Genomic DNA, 15,092 nt, shown 5'->3' on the forward strand with positions numbered 1-15,092 from the left:
AAAATGAATTAACGGGAGCCACAGCCAAAGCAGCTGCCACAGAAGCAAGAGCTGCATGGCGGGGAGTGAAACTCCCTAATCTGCGCTTTGTGTCACTTAAGGGTCTATCTGCATTTCCAGCAAACTGCCTAATGACTGAACGTGAGCTGATGTTGTCATTAAATTCCCAGTGCCGAGCAAAGTGCAAGACTGTAATGACGGTTTTACTTGGCAGTAGCGAATGGTGTGCTGGTAGTGCGCCCGCACCGGAGCCCCAGCCGTGCTCTCCTGCGGCTGCGCACCCCCACCCCGGGGAGGCAGAGCGGCCGGAGATGCACGGAGGGTAATGAGGCCTCTTTGCAATGAGGGTCTGCAGGCTTCCCATCTAATTGCAATGCACAGGAGCAAAACTCCCTGCCCGTTGGGTGGTTAATGCTGGCGAGGCTCATGCTGCTGTCAGGTTGGAGACAAATGAGGGACCTTGTGGCGGAGGCGGCTGTTTCCCCCTGTTTCAGCGCGGGGCTGCCTTTGTCCCCCCAGCAGATCGGTCCCCTCCCTGCGGCGGGTGCTGCTGCCATTGCAGCATGGGAAAGCACAGCACTGCAGCGACGCGGTGCCGGTGCTGTTTGCTCTCTGCGCCTGCTCCCCTGCGTTTCTCCCTGGGGGTCAGCTGGGACCAGGGGGCCCCGAGGTGGGGCACAACTGTGCAGGTCCTTCCCATGGAAAGGCTGGCGGGGTGTTGTTTGCTGGGGTGTGCCGTGAGCCGGGCAGGGCACCCTGAGCCCACCCAAGTGCAAGGGTGTGCGCCACGGTTTGCCTGTCCGGGGGACGTGGGCCACAGCCAGAGCGGGGAGGGTCTGCCCGGCACAGGGAGGGGGCTTCCTGGCGCGGCGCCTGCTCTGATGAGTCAGGCTTCCTCTGCTGCCGCCACCCCAGCCCACCCTCCCACCAGCCCCACGCCAGCGGGAAGGAGCCTGCAGCCACGACGGGGACCGCGCATCCGCCCCGCACTCTTCCTGTGCGTCGGCCGCGATGGCGTGAGCCCCCCGGCGCCACCAAGAGCCGCCCCAGCCCGGCGCCTGGCAGGGCAGGGTCCCGCGGCTGAGGGTCATTGGGGCGGCCCAGTGGGTCCCCCCCATCCAAGGGGGGCTTGGCAGGATGCTCTGAGCGGAGCCTGACAAAACAGTGGGTTCCTGGGGGTAAAGCAGCACCGTGAGTGCTGCCTACGCAGAAAGCTGCCCGTGCCGGGGGGGCCGGGGCTGGAGATGCCACGGGTGCATGGCAAGGGAAGGGCTGCATTAGTCAGGGCACGGACAGCGAGACGGGCATCTCTGTGGGGTGCAGGTCTGAGAGCACTGCAGGAAACGTGGGTGCCCCCTCGCCGGGGCAGGGGTCGAGGTTAGCGATGTCCTGGCCCGCAGGCTAAGGCAGCCGTGCTGTGCTGCACCGGGGCAGTCGGTTGCAGCGGGGGGTGTCGGGCAGCCCCTCTTCCAGGGCTGCTGGCTGGTCCTCACACCGGGGAACGGGGACGGGGAGGCGTCTGCGAGGGCTGGAGCCGGCAGAGCACAGCGGTGTGGTGGTAGCAGACCCTGGGAGCCTCCTGGTGTAGCGTGCTCTGAAGTGTAGGGCTGCATCGCCTGTCTGGGTGACTAACATTCTCCCTGTAGCCTCAGCCTAGAGAGTGTTTTGCTTCCTGAGCGGAGATTCGTTTTGCCCCAGGCAGTTTCAGCATGATGGTATGAGACCTGCCTCCGTCCCTCGTCCCTCGCATCCCTGAACGCACCAAGCAAAGCCATGGCCCCAGGGCAGATGTGCTGGACAGAAAATGGCTCTTGCTCAGTGCTGCTGCCAGTGCCCCACACCCCGGCCCCAGCCACCACTGCTGCCCTCACCATCAGGGACCCAAGTCCGTGCTGCTGTCCCCACCAGGGAAGGAGAGGAGGGCATCCAGGTTCCCGCAGGATAAAATGGTGTCCCCAGGGTCAGGTAGGTGATGTGCAGCGGGGATCGCATTAGCAGTTTTCCAGCTCTGCTGAGATGGTCTCTGTGTGCAGCACAGCCTGAGCCCCTGCTTCCATGAGCCAGCTTTGGCTGTAGGGGCAGGACAGGAGAGAGCATCCTTGTGTCTGTCCGGTTTGCACTGAAGCTGTCAACGCTGCCACTCAATCAATCAGTCGCTGGCATCACACTGGGCACAGGCCAGTCAGGGCTGGCCACGTCTTCTGGCTGTGTCCCGCTGTCCTGGTTTCAGCTGGGATAGAGTGCCAGGAGCACAAGAAGCTGGGAGGGGGCACAGCCAGAAGAGTTGATCCCAACTGCCCCAAGGGCCATTCCATACCATACGGCGTCATGGGCAGTATAGAAACTGGGGGGGTTGGCCGGGGAGCAGCGATCGCTGCTGGGAACTGGCTGGGCATCGGTCGGCGGGTGGTGAGCAATCACATTGTGCATCACTTGCTTTGGATATCATTATTATTATTATTATCATTAATATACTGTTACTATTATCATTACTATTTTACTTTATTTCAATTATTAACCTGTTCTTATCTCAGCCCAGGAGTGTTTCTCACTCTTACTCCTCCGATTCTCTCCCCCATCCCATCGGGGCAGGGGCAGTGAGCGATGGCTGCGTGGTGCTGAGCTGCTGCCTGGGGCTGAACCACGACACCTGGGCAGGAGCAGCCCTTGCCCACACCATCACAGCACACAGCTGGGGGCTCCTCCACTCACTTTGAGGCCTCCTGGTCCAGGCACAGTTCCAGTATGCAGTGCCACTCCGCAGGGATGACACAGCTCCTCAGAGATCGTAGACACCTTTTATTGAACAACAAACACCACAACAAGAGACACCCTGCCCGCGCTTACAGAGACACTGCGCTGGCTGCGGGCCACTTCGCTCCCAAGCCCGGGTCCATGGGCATCTCCTCCACTGCGCGGCACTGCAGCGTCATCCGTGCGCTGCTCTCCACGTACTGCACTGCGACACCCGCTGCCAGGCACCAGAGCCTGCCAGAGGGGAAACACCACAGAGGCACCGCTCACTTCTGGGCACCCACCTCCAGCAACCTTGTCCTGGTTTCGGCTGGGATAGAGTTAATTTTCTCCCTAGTAGCAGGCACAGTGCTGTGGTTTGGATTTAGGATGAGAAGAATGCTGATAACACACTGATAGTTTAGCTGTTGCTCAGCACTGCTTATGCCAGGCAAGGACTTTCCAGCTTCCCATGCTCTGCCAGGGGCACAAGAAGCTGGGAGGGGGCACAGCCAGAAGAGTTGATCCCAACTGCCCCAAGGGCCATTCCATACCATACGGCATCATGGGCAGTATAGAAACTGGGGGGGGTTGGCCGGGGAGCAGCGATTGCTGCTGGGAACTGGCTGGGCATCGGTCGGCGGGTGGTGAGTGATTGCATTGGGCATCACTTGCTTTGGATATTATTATTATCATTATTCTATTGTTACTATTACCATTACTACTTTACTTTATTTCAATTATTAACCTGTTCTTATCTCAGCCCAGGAGTGTTTCTCACTCTCACTCCTCCGATTCTCTCCCCCATCCCACTGGGGCAGGGGCAGTGAGTGATGGCTGCGTGGTGCTGAGCTGCTGCCTGGGGCTGAACCACGACACACCTCCACGCCGAGGTCCCTGTCTGCCCAAGCACTGCTTTGCATGGGACTGCCCTGGCAGCCTGGACGCGCGCTGCTGCCACTCTTCGGGCTCATGTGCCAAGAGAAATGGACCCCGTCTGGAGGCCGAGCCCACCGCAGGGACAGCCCTCAGCACCTCACCCAACTGACATTCGGTCCAACTCTCCACCGAGTCTGCTTGCATGGGCAGGCACCTCCACGCACCAGGCTGCTCAGCGTCCTGCACCCCCCAGGGCCACCCATGCCGCATCTGCACCAAGCACGCGTCGCTGCTGCCCGCCCCTGCACAAGCACTAAGACCAACAACTCCCCAACTTGGACAACACTCGCCGCCACCACGGTCCTCCCCTATCCCCCTGACAAACCACCACCCATCTGTAGACTGCTGAGGTTGGAAAAGACCCTTAAGATCATTGAGTCCAGCCGTTAACCTAGCACTGCCAAGTTCACCACTAAACCGTGTCCCCAAGCACCACATCCACGTGTCTTTTAAATACCTCCAGGGATGGGGACTCCACCACCTCTCTGGGCAGCCTGTTCCAATGCCTGACCACCCTTTCCGTGAAGAAATTTTTCCTAATTTCCAACCTAAACCTCCCCTGGCGCAGCTTGAGCCCATTTCCTCTCGTCCTATCGCTAACTACTTGGGAGAAGAGCCCAACACCCCCTCCCTGCCTCCTCCTGTCAGGAGCTGCAGAGCGATCAGGTCTCCCCTCAGCCTCCTCTTCTCCAGGCTGAACACCCCCAGCTCCCTCAGCCGCTCCCCACCAGCCCTGTGCTCCAGACCCTTCCCCAGCTCCGTTGCCCTTCCCTGGCCACGCTCCAGCACCCCAATGTCCTTCTTGTGCTGAGGGGCCCAAAACTGGACACAGCATTCCAGGTGCGGCCTCCCCAGCGCCGAGCACAGGGGCACAATCACCTCCCTGCTCCTGCTGGCCACACTATCCCTGACACAAGCCAGGATGCTGTTGGCCTTCTTGGCCACCTGGGCACACTGCTGGCTCATGTTCAGCCGCTGTCGACCAACACCCCCAGGTCCTTTTCAGCCAGGCAGCTTTCCAGCCAGTCTTCCCCAAGCCTGCAGCGTTGCATGGGGTGGTTGTGACCCAAGTGCAGGACCCCGCACTTGGACTTGAACCTCATACAATTGGCCATCGATCCAGCCTGTCCAGATCCCTCTGTAGAGCCTTCCTACCCTCCAGCAGATCGACACTCCTGCCCAGTTTGGTGTCATGTTCAAACTTACTGAGGGTGCGCTCCATCCCCAAGTCCAGATGACCAAAGATATTAAACAGAACTGGCCCCAGTACTGAGCCCTGGGGAACACCCTTCCCGCGACTGACCCTGGCCACGGCACCCAACTCCCGCACGCCCTCGGCCAGCCACCACTGGCCTCTTCGTGGCACTGCTGGGACACGTCCCGGCACCCGCACGCCGGAGCGTCACGCCACTGGCCGTTACGCTGACTTGCCCCACTAGCTGCAACAGCAACAGCAGTTGTACTGAACAACCATCACAGGTCTCTGCCAACTAACTCCACTGTTCCACGCCACTCTATTCCTCCCTGCTTTCCTATTACACTCATACACCTTCTCCCCGCAAGCACTTCTTAAGCTTCACTGCTCAGAGCTCACGCTAATTCACCACCACCCAGGCTGCCGTCCGCGGCCACGTGCCCAGGACTTGGCCAAATGCCACCTCCTGACCACCTGCTCCGACTCCTGTGGCTTTGACCAGCCACATCTGCAGGCACTCAGGAGCCAATGTGCCGCAGAAACTGTGCTGCTGCCCACCCGTGACTCCAACACCCACGCTGCCTGCAGTGTCCTGGCCCCCAGCCCGATGCTCCCACTGAGGCTGCTTCCCTGCCAACGTCAAGGCACACACAATGGCTCCCCCTCCCCTATTTCCACTGCCAGCTCCACTGCTATCCACACACAAGCACAGCACAAAAAACCAATGACTTACATTTCAACGTCCTTCCCTGCTGCACCGCTACACATCTGACTCGCGCCTTTCCTCGTCCACACAGTCCTTGTCTTCCAACCTAGAGTGGGACCAGGAAGGCAGCTCCTGTCAGTTGCAGAGCTGCCTAGAGCTGCAAGGAGCAAAAATCCTCCTCCCAGCATCGCTGCCAGCCCCATGGTGGCACCGCCTTGTCCCTTTGTCATCTATCACTCCTGCTTCCTCTTCCCACCTCAGGCGTGCTGCATGGCGAGAGTCCTTGTGCGGGCTCCAGCTTTCCTGCTGCCTATGGCCACCTCCGTGCCACCTACACACCATCACCTCAACACCCTTTGGTGCAGAGAAGACTCACTCGTCTTCATCCAACTCCTCTGTGGTGAGACAGCGCCCTGGGCCGCTTCTCCTTAGCGCCATGAGGATGAGCCCGATGGCAACAGGCACAAAGAGGCAGAAGGTCAGAAGCAGCCACAGCTTCAGTGAGCCCTCGCTCCCGACGTCTGCTTCGTCTAGGCGCAGGAAACAAAACAACCTCCCTGAGCCCATCCTGGGACACACCACAGGACCCAGACACTTGCTTACATGGCCCTGCTCTGGCAAGCCACCACCAGAACAGGAATCTGTTTCTCTGGCCCCAGAACCATCTCTTCCCATGAGAACCCTCACCCCAAGCAGCCGCTGCCCTCCCCACTCACCATCTCCAGACAGGCTGCTGTCGCTCACGCCCATCACCCCTGCTTTCTTTTGGCAAGTTGGTGGTTTCCAGCCAGGATGGCAATGGCAGCTCCCTTGGTTATTGCAGACCTGCATGACAGGCAGGGAGAGACAGGATTTATAGCCAGCTGCAGAGGATCATGCCCACGCGTCCTCACTTGTCAAACACTGGGCACAGATGTCAGGGCACCTCGTGCCAGGCAAAGCCTCCCCACGTGCAGCTTGCCCGGGGCTCACAGAACCAACCCTTTGCCTCAGTCAATGCTGGCTGTCGCCTCCCAGGGCACTGCCTTCTCCCCATCCTTATCGCTTCTTCCAGCCTCCCAGCAGGCTCAGACCCTTTCCATTTGGCTGATTTACAAAGAGGAGCCACTTGGCTCCATGAGAGAGTTCTGCTGGAGGTGCTACACGTGCAGCCTTGAGAGATGGTCCAGCACTTCCACCACCAAGCCCCCCTCGGCTGCTCTTCCCCACAGATATGACCAGAGATGCCGCTTTTGTGAGCCATGTCTCCAGAGAGGCGAACAAACCACAAACAACAACGCGCAGCACCGTGACTTACACCATGATTGTGGCACTTTGTCTTCATCTCACACGTATAGTTCAGGACAGTGGCAGGCACACACTGCTGGTTCAGGCAGATCTATAGCACAAGCACACAGGCAACCCTGGGTCAGCCAGCTGGGCGGTTACACAGCCAGCTCCAACTAAAGAGAGCTGCAGATCCTTCGGGAACTCACAAGGGAGCATCAGGCTTTGTGCTGGACCCCATCTGAAGGGGCTCGCACCACCCATACATCCATCCTGACTCCTTCGGGATGGAGCCAACAAAAAAGCCACTGCCCTTGGGGCGCTGATGCCGCTACTGCAGCAATACTTTCTACAAGTCCTTTTTCTCCCAAGGGAGCTGCTACACATCAGGGGATTGCTTGCCTTGTGGTCATCACAGACGGTGCCATCGTTCACCAGCATGGGGTCCCTCTCCGTGGGAGGCTTCATGTAGTCTAACGTTACACACAGCGTGTTCTGCACCCGGGCGTAAACCACCGCAGCCTTCTCCTTGGTAAAGGGCTTGGAGCCCCGATATTCACACACGAGCTTCCCACATCGGAGATCCCTGCAAAGGCATCGTGAGCAAAGGACTTGACAACAGCCACCTTCATCCTTCCATTCCAGCTCTGTTGCCAACACTGAGCGAGTGCTTGGAGAACGGACCCCGAATGCCCGATTCCGAGCACATGGACGTGGCATGCTTACGTCTGCCGTGGGCCCTTTCCACATCCCCCCTTCCCAGCCCATGCACTCACCAGCTCTGCACGGGCACATCCAGTGCCCCTGCCCGCCCAGCCCCGGGACGGCACGCTTCTCTCCACCAATGGGCGGCTGAGCTCACGGAGCCCGTCTGCGGTCCACCTCTTCCCCACCGTGGGGCCGGGCTCCCCGCTCTGCGGCAGACCACGCTCCAGCCAGCGCGCCCCGGCACCCTTTGCTATGGCACTTACTTCCACGCACAACGCTGGTAACCGTGGTGATCGGAGCCGCAGTGTCCCATTCTGTCCTTTTGGCCATTAAGTTCTTCGTAGCAGGCCAAAGGCCCGTTCTTGGCACCTGCAAACATATAACAACACTCATGGTCTGTCCAACAGCCTCTCTCCACCTCAGGGTTCGGCATCACCACTTAGGCCACGTGCTACACCCGCTCCTTGGTGATGTCTGGGGCCACCTGCGTGCTCACAGGCATCCGGAGCCTGTGCGGGAGCCCAGACCCAGCCTGCTCACCCTCATGCTCCCTACAGCCGCAGTGGGATGCTCCCTCCGGCTGCCTCCCATCTGCACCCCTCCATGCCCATCAGCTCCACACCAGGCTCCCCCCACAACAGCCACAAGACCTTCCAGGACATTTCTGGGAATTGGGTCCCAGAGAACAAGACCATCCACCTGGCTGGAAAGGACAGCGCTCGCAGCTAGCCAGCCCCATCCTGCACGGCAAGTGTCCCCCACCGACTGCTCCCACCACCACTTCCAACTACACACCACTCCTTCGTTGCCAGCCTCCCTGGAACAGCACCAGTGCTGCAACACAACGCGTGCACATCTCGCCCTGCGGTCACGAGGCAGACGCTCATTGCGAGCCATTTCTCCAGGTGCCCAGGACACTCACGACTGCATCACACCCGACAGCGTGCTGCCAAAGCAGCCCCGTGTCTCCTGGCAGATGCGCTGTGCCACCCCAACTTCAGTTACGCCAGTCACAGCCTGGCCGGCTGCCCACCCTTGGCCCGGGACACCCTTCCCGTGGTGCACTCACGGGCTCTTCCACCAGCCCCTCGGCCGCTTGCTCTTTCACCCAGCTTGGATCAACTTCCATGAGATCGCTTCTCTTGCTGACACCTCCACTCCGGCTACGGGGACTCGGTCCCTTACAAACACCCCCAGACTAACCAACACCGCGGCAGCACACTGATGGACAGAGGGCCCAACACACCTCCTCCCTTTCCTCCACACCTCCTGTCCCTTTCTGCCCGCACGCACGGGTTGGGCTGCCAGGGTTTCCCACTTCAATGCTTCCCTTCCAGGTATTTGCATTTCCCACATGACAGCCAGCTCCCCTCCTGCAATCCATCACCCTCACCTTGGCCGAAGACCTTCTGACACTGCTTGTCGGCTGTCTGGCAGACCCCCCGGTAGCAGAAGGCTGTGTTCCTGCTGCAGGGATGCCCGTCCATGACCCAGAGGTCAGGTGTGCACTCCCCAGAGGTGCCATTGCAATATTCCTTCAACTGGCACTCGTTCTCGGAGCTGCTTCTACATAACATGCCTCTTTTCACAAACTAGAGGAAAGAAAATAGATTAGGTTAGATTAGATTAGAATAGATTTAGTATAGAATAGAATTTCAATAGAACAGATTAGAACAGAATTAGGAGGAATGCCCAAATGCCTTTTCAACACTGACAGGCTTGGGGCAGCCACCACCTCTCTAGGAAGGATGTTCCAGCGTTTGACCACCCTCTTGGTAAAGAAATGCTTCGTCGTGTGCAGTCCAAACCTCCCCTGGCGCAGCTTTGAGCCATTCCCAGGCATTCCGTCCCTGGATCCCAGGGAGAAGAGCTGAGCACCTCCCTTTCCACATCCCCTCCTCAGGAGCAGAGCGCGATGAGCTCGCCCCTCAGCCTCCTTTTCTCCAACATAGACAGACCCAGAGTCCTCAGCTGCTCCTCAGAGGACCTGCCTTCCAGCCCTGCCACCAGCTTTGCTGCCCTCCTCCGGATGCATTCCAGGACCTTCACATCCTTCTTAAACGGTGGGGCCCAGCACTGCGCGCAGTACTCCAGGTGAGGCCGCACCAATGCTAAATACAGCAGGATAAGCCCCTCTCTTGACCGGCTGGTTGTGCCATAAAGTCGGCATCTCCTTCACCTCCGTGCTTTGGCAGCAGGCACCATACCTGCGCCCTAAAAATACTTTCCTGGGACACAGGCAGCTAACTGGGACCAGCACTTCACAGCGCTCGCTTCACCTTCCGACACTCGCTGACCCTCCACATCAGCGCACTAGCCAGTACCGTCAGTGGGAGGCACAGTCCACGTTTTCCCCCTTGAGTCCCGTTACATTCTCGCTTCAGGCATGTAAGCGAGTGATGCCGGCACAGGGGCTATCCCTAGGGAATGCAGCGTGCCCGATCCCACCATGCAGCTTACCCGGCATTTTCGGCAGCACGGTCCGGACAGGCACTGCACCCCTCTCCTCATCTTGCAGCCAACGGTGCAGCACGGGTCACGCCGACATTCCTGGAGGTGACCAGCAGGGACAGTCAGGCAACATTCCGCTTCTCCCAAGGACAATGAGGGAACAAGCCGGAGAGCTTGGCCTTTCCCTCCGGCAGCCCCTGTCATCCGAGTCAGCCAACTCCCAGGCTCTCCAGCAGCAGCCAGGGTCCCCGGGCAGAGCCCCTCTGCCACGCTGGCTGTCCCCAGCCATCAACGCTCCCACGGCAAGACCATATTTTCTGTCCTTACAACCATATATGCTTGAGGCCGGGGGGAGCCATTGCTGGGGCCGGCAGCACTTGCAGGGGCAGGGATCGCTTGCAGATGTGCGCACACGGCTGCGCCAGCTTGGCACAAAACTGGGGGGGCTCCTAGCGAGACAGAGGAGTTCATCCACTGCTCACCAGTTCTCCTCTGCAACAGGAGCACTGCTCCCCGACCAGACCTGCCCTGCCAGCAAACCACACAACCGCTACAGCACCCCTGCCTTTTTGGCAGGCTACAGCCACAGAGTTTCTCCCCGCAACATCACCACGTGCCACTCTGGCGTGCAAAACTGCTTCCCAAGCGGTACCCGCAGCAGGACACCTTGGCAGGTCCCTCAGGCAATCCTCCCAGCACCGTTCCAGGCTGTCCCTGCGGTGGGGGGCTGGGGGCAGCCCCTCATTACAGCTACAACCGCTCTACCCAACACCATACGGCAGCCTATGACGGCTGCTTCGGACAAGGTGGCAGCCATAGCCAAGTGTCTGCACGGTGCTGGTGCTGCTTTAGGGTTTCATAAAGCCTCAGGTTCTCTCTGCCCTGCACTGAGGTCTGGAGGGTACAGGAGCAACTCACACCTCTCCTGGGACAGTTCATCCCCCCGGGGACACGTGGCTTGGCACCTTCCCACTGTACCAAGGCTCCACAACTAACCTCGGCTGAACCGCAGTCACAAGCCTCTCCCGGCTCCACCACTTTGTTGCCACACACGGGAGCTTTATACGCTGCATCCATAGCTGGCCTGTTCAGCAGACACTGCCCTTCTCCAGAGGCGAGAAAATGCTGAAAGTCTCTTACACTGCAGCTGCTGAAGGCTTTCACGCCAGCTGAGTGTCTGCAAGTCAGAGGACAGGGCTGCCATTACCACGGTCTGCACTTGGGGCTGTGTGGCCCTTCCCGCCCACAGAAGACATCGGCAACACGGAGCGGCTGCTCTCGGCTGCGGTCGCCCCCAGGAGCTGCCCGCTGTCTGCCCGCTCCACCCCTGCACGCTCCTGGACACGTCCCCTGCTCTGCCCCTCGCGCACAGCGTCGCAGACGGGCACCACGCACACCCAGCGGGAGCACACCCCACTTGTGCCATCACACCAAAACCAACCGTGCGCCGAGGGGACAGGGCGAGCCTTACACCGAGCTGGCCTGCATTATGCAGGCTGCTCCTGCGCAGTGACAGCTCCCGGGATCGTCGTACGCCATCCCCAGGCTGAGCCCCAGCAGCTGCGCCACGACGACTGCGAACGCCTCCAGCGTCATAGCCCTCCGGTACTGCAGCGGGGACAAGGACCGGCCTCAGCCCCCCATCGCTGCCGCACCCAAGCACCAACAGCCCAGGGGGCACCCGGTCTGCATCCCCCAGCGCCTCTGCTGCACGGCCCGGAGGAGCCTCTGCTGCCGGGGTCCTCAGCCTCGGGCTGCGCACGGGGCTCAGCTGCTGAGACACTGCTCACCACCTTACCTACAGGCACGGGAGGTTATGGGGACAGACAGGCAGCTCAGTGGTACCGTACCAAGGCAACCCCTCCAGCATGGTTTCTGAGACACAGCTTCCTCGCAGAAGATGTCCCCGCGTAACGGGACTGCTCCCTGTAACTGGGAACAGACCAGACTCAGTCCAACACACGGTGTAATGGCACCTTCCTCCTCCTTTTGTTTCCATGCTAACACAGCCGTCCTCATCTTACGCAAATAAGAATGTTATGTCCTGCAGCCGCAACACACGGTGCACATTTTTCCACTGCAAAAATCTCTGCAGCAACTCCTCAGCATCTCCTGTGGTTGGGATTTTGTTCTTTTCCGTCCAAAACTCCAGAGAAGACAGTACTATCGTCAGATTGAGGCGAGCAAACATCTGGAGGCAGACAGACACCACGGCTGGCCCACAGAGCCCTGCTGCTCCGCAGCCTCCCTCTTGCTTTAGCTACGGGGCCTTATCCGTACCGCTACCACACACTCCCCATGCGCGTCCAGGATGTGACCAAAAGCGACTTACACTGTTCACATAGCTGAAAAGCTGCACTATCTTGGCTGTCACAGCATCCTTGTCTGCTCCCATATAGTCATACTGAAAGGCAACAAACACGAGAGCACATCAGGGCACCGTGCAAGGCAAACTCCGAGAGGGCTGGCTGTGGTCCCTGCCACAACATATTCCTGCCCACGTCCAAGGGAGTCAGTTCGCATTGCGTGGAGACTCTCAAGCCTCGTGCAAATTGCCCTTGACATTCTCGTGTAGCTACAGACTTGCTGCACGCAGAAGTCTTTTCTAGCAGCAACAATTTGCAGCAGAGAGGATGGAAAGACTTACCAGAGGCTTGTCCAGAACCACGTGCATTTCCAGATACCAAGGGGATCTACTGACAGCTTGCTTACTCTTTAGGAAAATCAAATAACAAAACAAACTAAACAACAAAAACAGCCCACGCGTGCATTAGTGCAGAGCTTCTGCAGTTTGTAGCAGCTCTGCAAAGGAGACCTTTAGGTCCATGGTCAGTTACTGCGCTTCATGGCCATTTGGAGCCGTAGGACAAACAGTCCCAGGCTCCCAGGAAAACAGTCCTTCTATCATCTACAACATGACATCCTCAGCCACAGATTCCAGTCCTATTTACAACAACAGACATTTTGGCAAGGCCACAGGCCAATGGAAAAAAAAAAAAAGGCAACATATACCAGAGAGCAGAGGCAAACATTGGCTCCTTCCTACTCACAACAGCTCTGCAAGCCAGCCGTACCGCACGCCAGCCGCTTGTTGGGACCGCTGCCCTCCCAGCACTGCACACGGCCAGTGGCTTTGGCCCAACGGGCTAAGTTCCAGCGAAGGACCGTGCCCTCCCCGCGTGCCTGGCTCCCTCCCGCCCCGTTAATAAGCAGGCAGGGTTGACTCTTGCATGATAACCACAGACGAGAAATCCCCGTCCTGCTCGCCCAACCCTGGACCACCCTCACAGCTCCCAGCCGTCACAGGCAGACCTCATCCTTAGCGCAGATGAGTTACCAAGCCCTTTAGCATCTGCTGCACCAAATCAACTCGGAAACAACACACTATTGCACAAACCGAGGCACCCTTTGGCTACAAATTTCCCATGGCTGTGGTTACCATCCCACCGAAGAGCAACCGTCTGGGACGTGTACTCACTGCTACCGCATCCTCCAGCTTCTGTGGCACCTCCCCAGTCTGGGCAAGAGAGCCGTTTTCTACGAACAGCCCAGTGTCTCTGTTTTCGTTCCACATTGGGTACACGAGGTGCTGATACCCGGCTGCAGCCTCCAGAGGCTTGATCCCATAGCTGGCATTCGCGAGCTGCAGGATCCCGCTGGAAAGCAAAGGTGCAGAGCGGCAGGAATGGCTCCTCCGCCACCTTGGGACGACACTAACACTGCCCGGCGCTTGCACTAACGCCTGTCCCCACACTAAGGCAACCACGTTACCTCAGGCCGGAGCAGGTGCTAAGTGCCACGAGCGAAACAGGGAAACCCTCGATGTAGCCTTCATAGAAGCAGTCACGCTGGAAGGAGTAAAGCCATATCAATGGCTCGGTGCCTTCTGCCTGGAGACCTGGGGAGCTCTGCAGCATGTGAGGCACCAGACCTTGCTACCTCCTGCGCTGCGGTCCCAGTCCCCGCAGAGGACGGGCACACAACGTGTGTGGGGAGAAGCACAGCACTGCGGTCTCCTCTGGGAACAGACACCTGCACTGACCCAGGGTTGGCCTTCGTCCCCTCCTCAGCTCCGTACCGTCCCACGCCCTCGTGTCAGCCCTCGCTGCGGCGGGGCGCAAGCCAATGCGCGCCGTCAGCGTGGCTGCCCCCCCAAATGCTGTGCTGGCTGGGTGACGCGGCCATTCGCCTGGCAGCAGCCGCGGCCCCCCAGGCAGCCCGAGCCCACGCGCTGCAGGCAGGCTCCACCATGGGACGTGGGACTGCTTGCATCGCTGCGTCAGCTAGAGGCTGAGCCCACACCCCTGCCCCTCTGCAGAACCGCTGGCTGGCTGCTGCCCACCTTCCTCTGACCACGCGGTACCAACCACAGCGACGTTTGAACACCGCTGGCTTGGTTACCTGTGGTCCCGGGGAATGGGTTGGGTGCCTTGAGAAAGTTCCTGCTGGCACCGTGTCCGGGGAGAACAGGGCTCTACAGAGCACCGCTGCAGAGGGGAACCTCCTCTGCACGTTCCTCCTGGAGCGCCTCCGTGGCTGCTCTGTTCTCAGAGCCCTGGGGTACAGCACAGGGCGGGACTATTACCTCGATACGTGCCAGTTCGGATTTCGCGAGCCCCCCTCGGCCATCGGTATAGATCCGGAAATCCTCCGGCAAAAACACTCTACACACAAACCAGAGATGACGCCCTCGCAGTCGGCCCCGTGGCCACACGTGGTGGCCACCGCACGAGGCAGCGGCCCTCCCTGGTCCCCGTCCGCGACAACCCCGGGGGCTGCAGAGGGGCCGGGGGGGGACGCGCTCCTGCCTGCCCGCTGCACCCCACTTACTGCTGCCGCAGGCGCAGGGTGCGGGGGGTCCCCTCGATGGGGACGATGTAGGCGCGCTGCCCGCGGGGAGAGGAGCGTTGGGGCCGGGGGGGGCCGGGCTCCGCACCTCCCTGCGGGGCTCTGACCGCCGCCGCCCGCCGCCCCCCCAGCGGGGCCAGCAGCCCCAGGGCCAGGGCCAGCAGCCCCGGGGCCAGCGGCAGCCCCAGCCCCAGCCCCGCCCGCATCGCCCCGGCCGGTAACGGCGCCGCACAGCGCGGACTCGCG

The 15,092-nt window shown here is 59.9% G+C and overlaps 1 protein-coding gene across 1 annotated transcript; it reads right to left on the reverse strand.

The window, feature by feature from the left end:
• Positions 1 to 2,843: 2,843 nt before the first annotated feature.
• LOC104027314 (disintegrin and metalloproteinase domain-containing protein 32-like) lies at positions 2,844 to 15,052 on the reverse strand. Its single transcript, XM_075724175.1, has 19 exons — positions 15,047 to 15,052; positions 14,829 to 14,884; positions 14,584 to 14,662; positions 13,770 to 13,846; positions 13,483 to 13,654; positions 12,646 to 12,711; positions 12,331 to 12,402; positions 12,023 to 12,189; positions 11,849 to 11,930; positions 11,470 to 11,606; positions 10,995 to 11,175; positions 10,008 to 10,097; positions 8,941 to 9,139; positions 7,811 to 7,916; positions 7,242 to 7,425; positions 6,871 to 6,951; positions 6,290 to 6,398; positions 5,950 to 6,103; positions 2,844 to 2,988 (listed from the first exon to the last, which is right to left on the reverse strand). The coding sequence occupies exons 1-19, from the start codon at positions 15,050 to 15,052 to the stop codon at positions 2,844 to 2,846; spliced, it is 2,163 nt and encodes a 720-aa protein (XP_075580290.1).
• Positions 15,053 to 15,092: the final 40 nt, after the last annotated feature.

The sequence above is a fragment of the Pelecanus crispus genome, chromosome 21, assembly GCF_030463565.1.
Source record: "Pelecanus crispus isolate bPelCri1 chromosome 21, bPelCri1.pri, whole genome shotgun sequence".
Classification (NCBI taxonomy): Eukaryota; Metazoa; Chordata; class Aves; order Pelecaniformes; family Pelecanidae; genus Pelecanus; species Pelecanus crispus.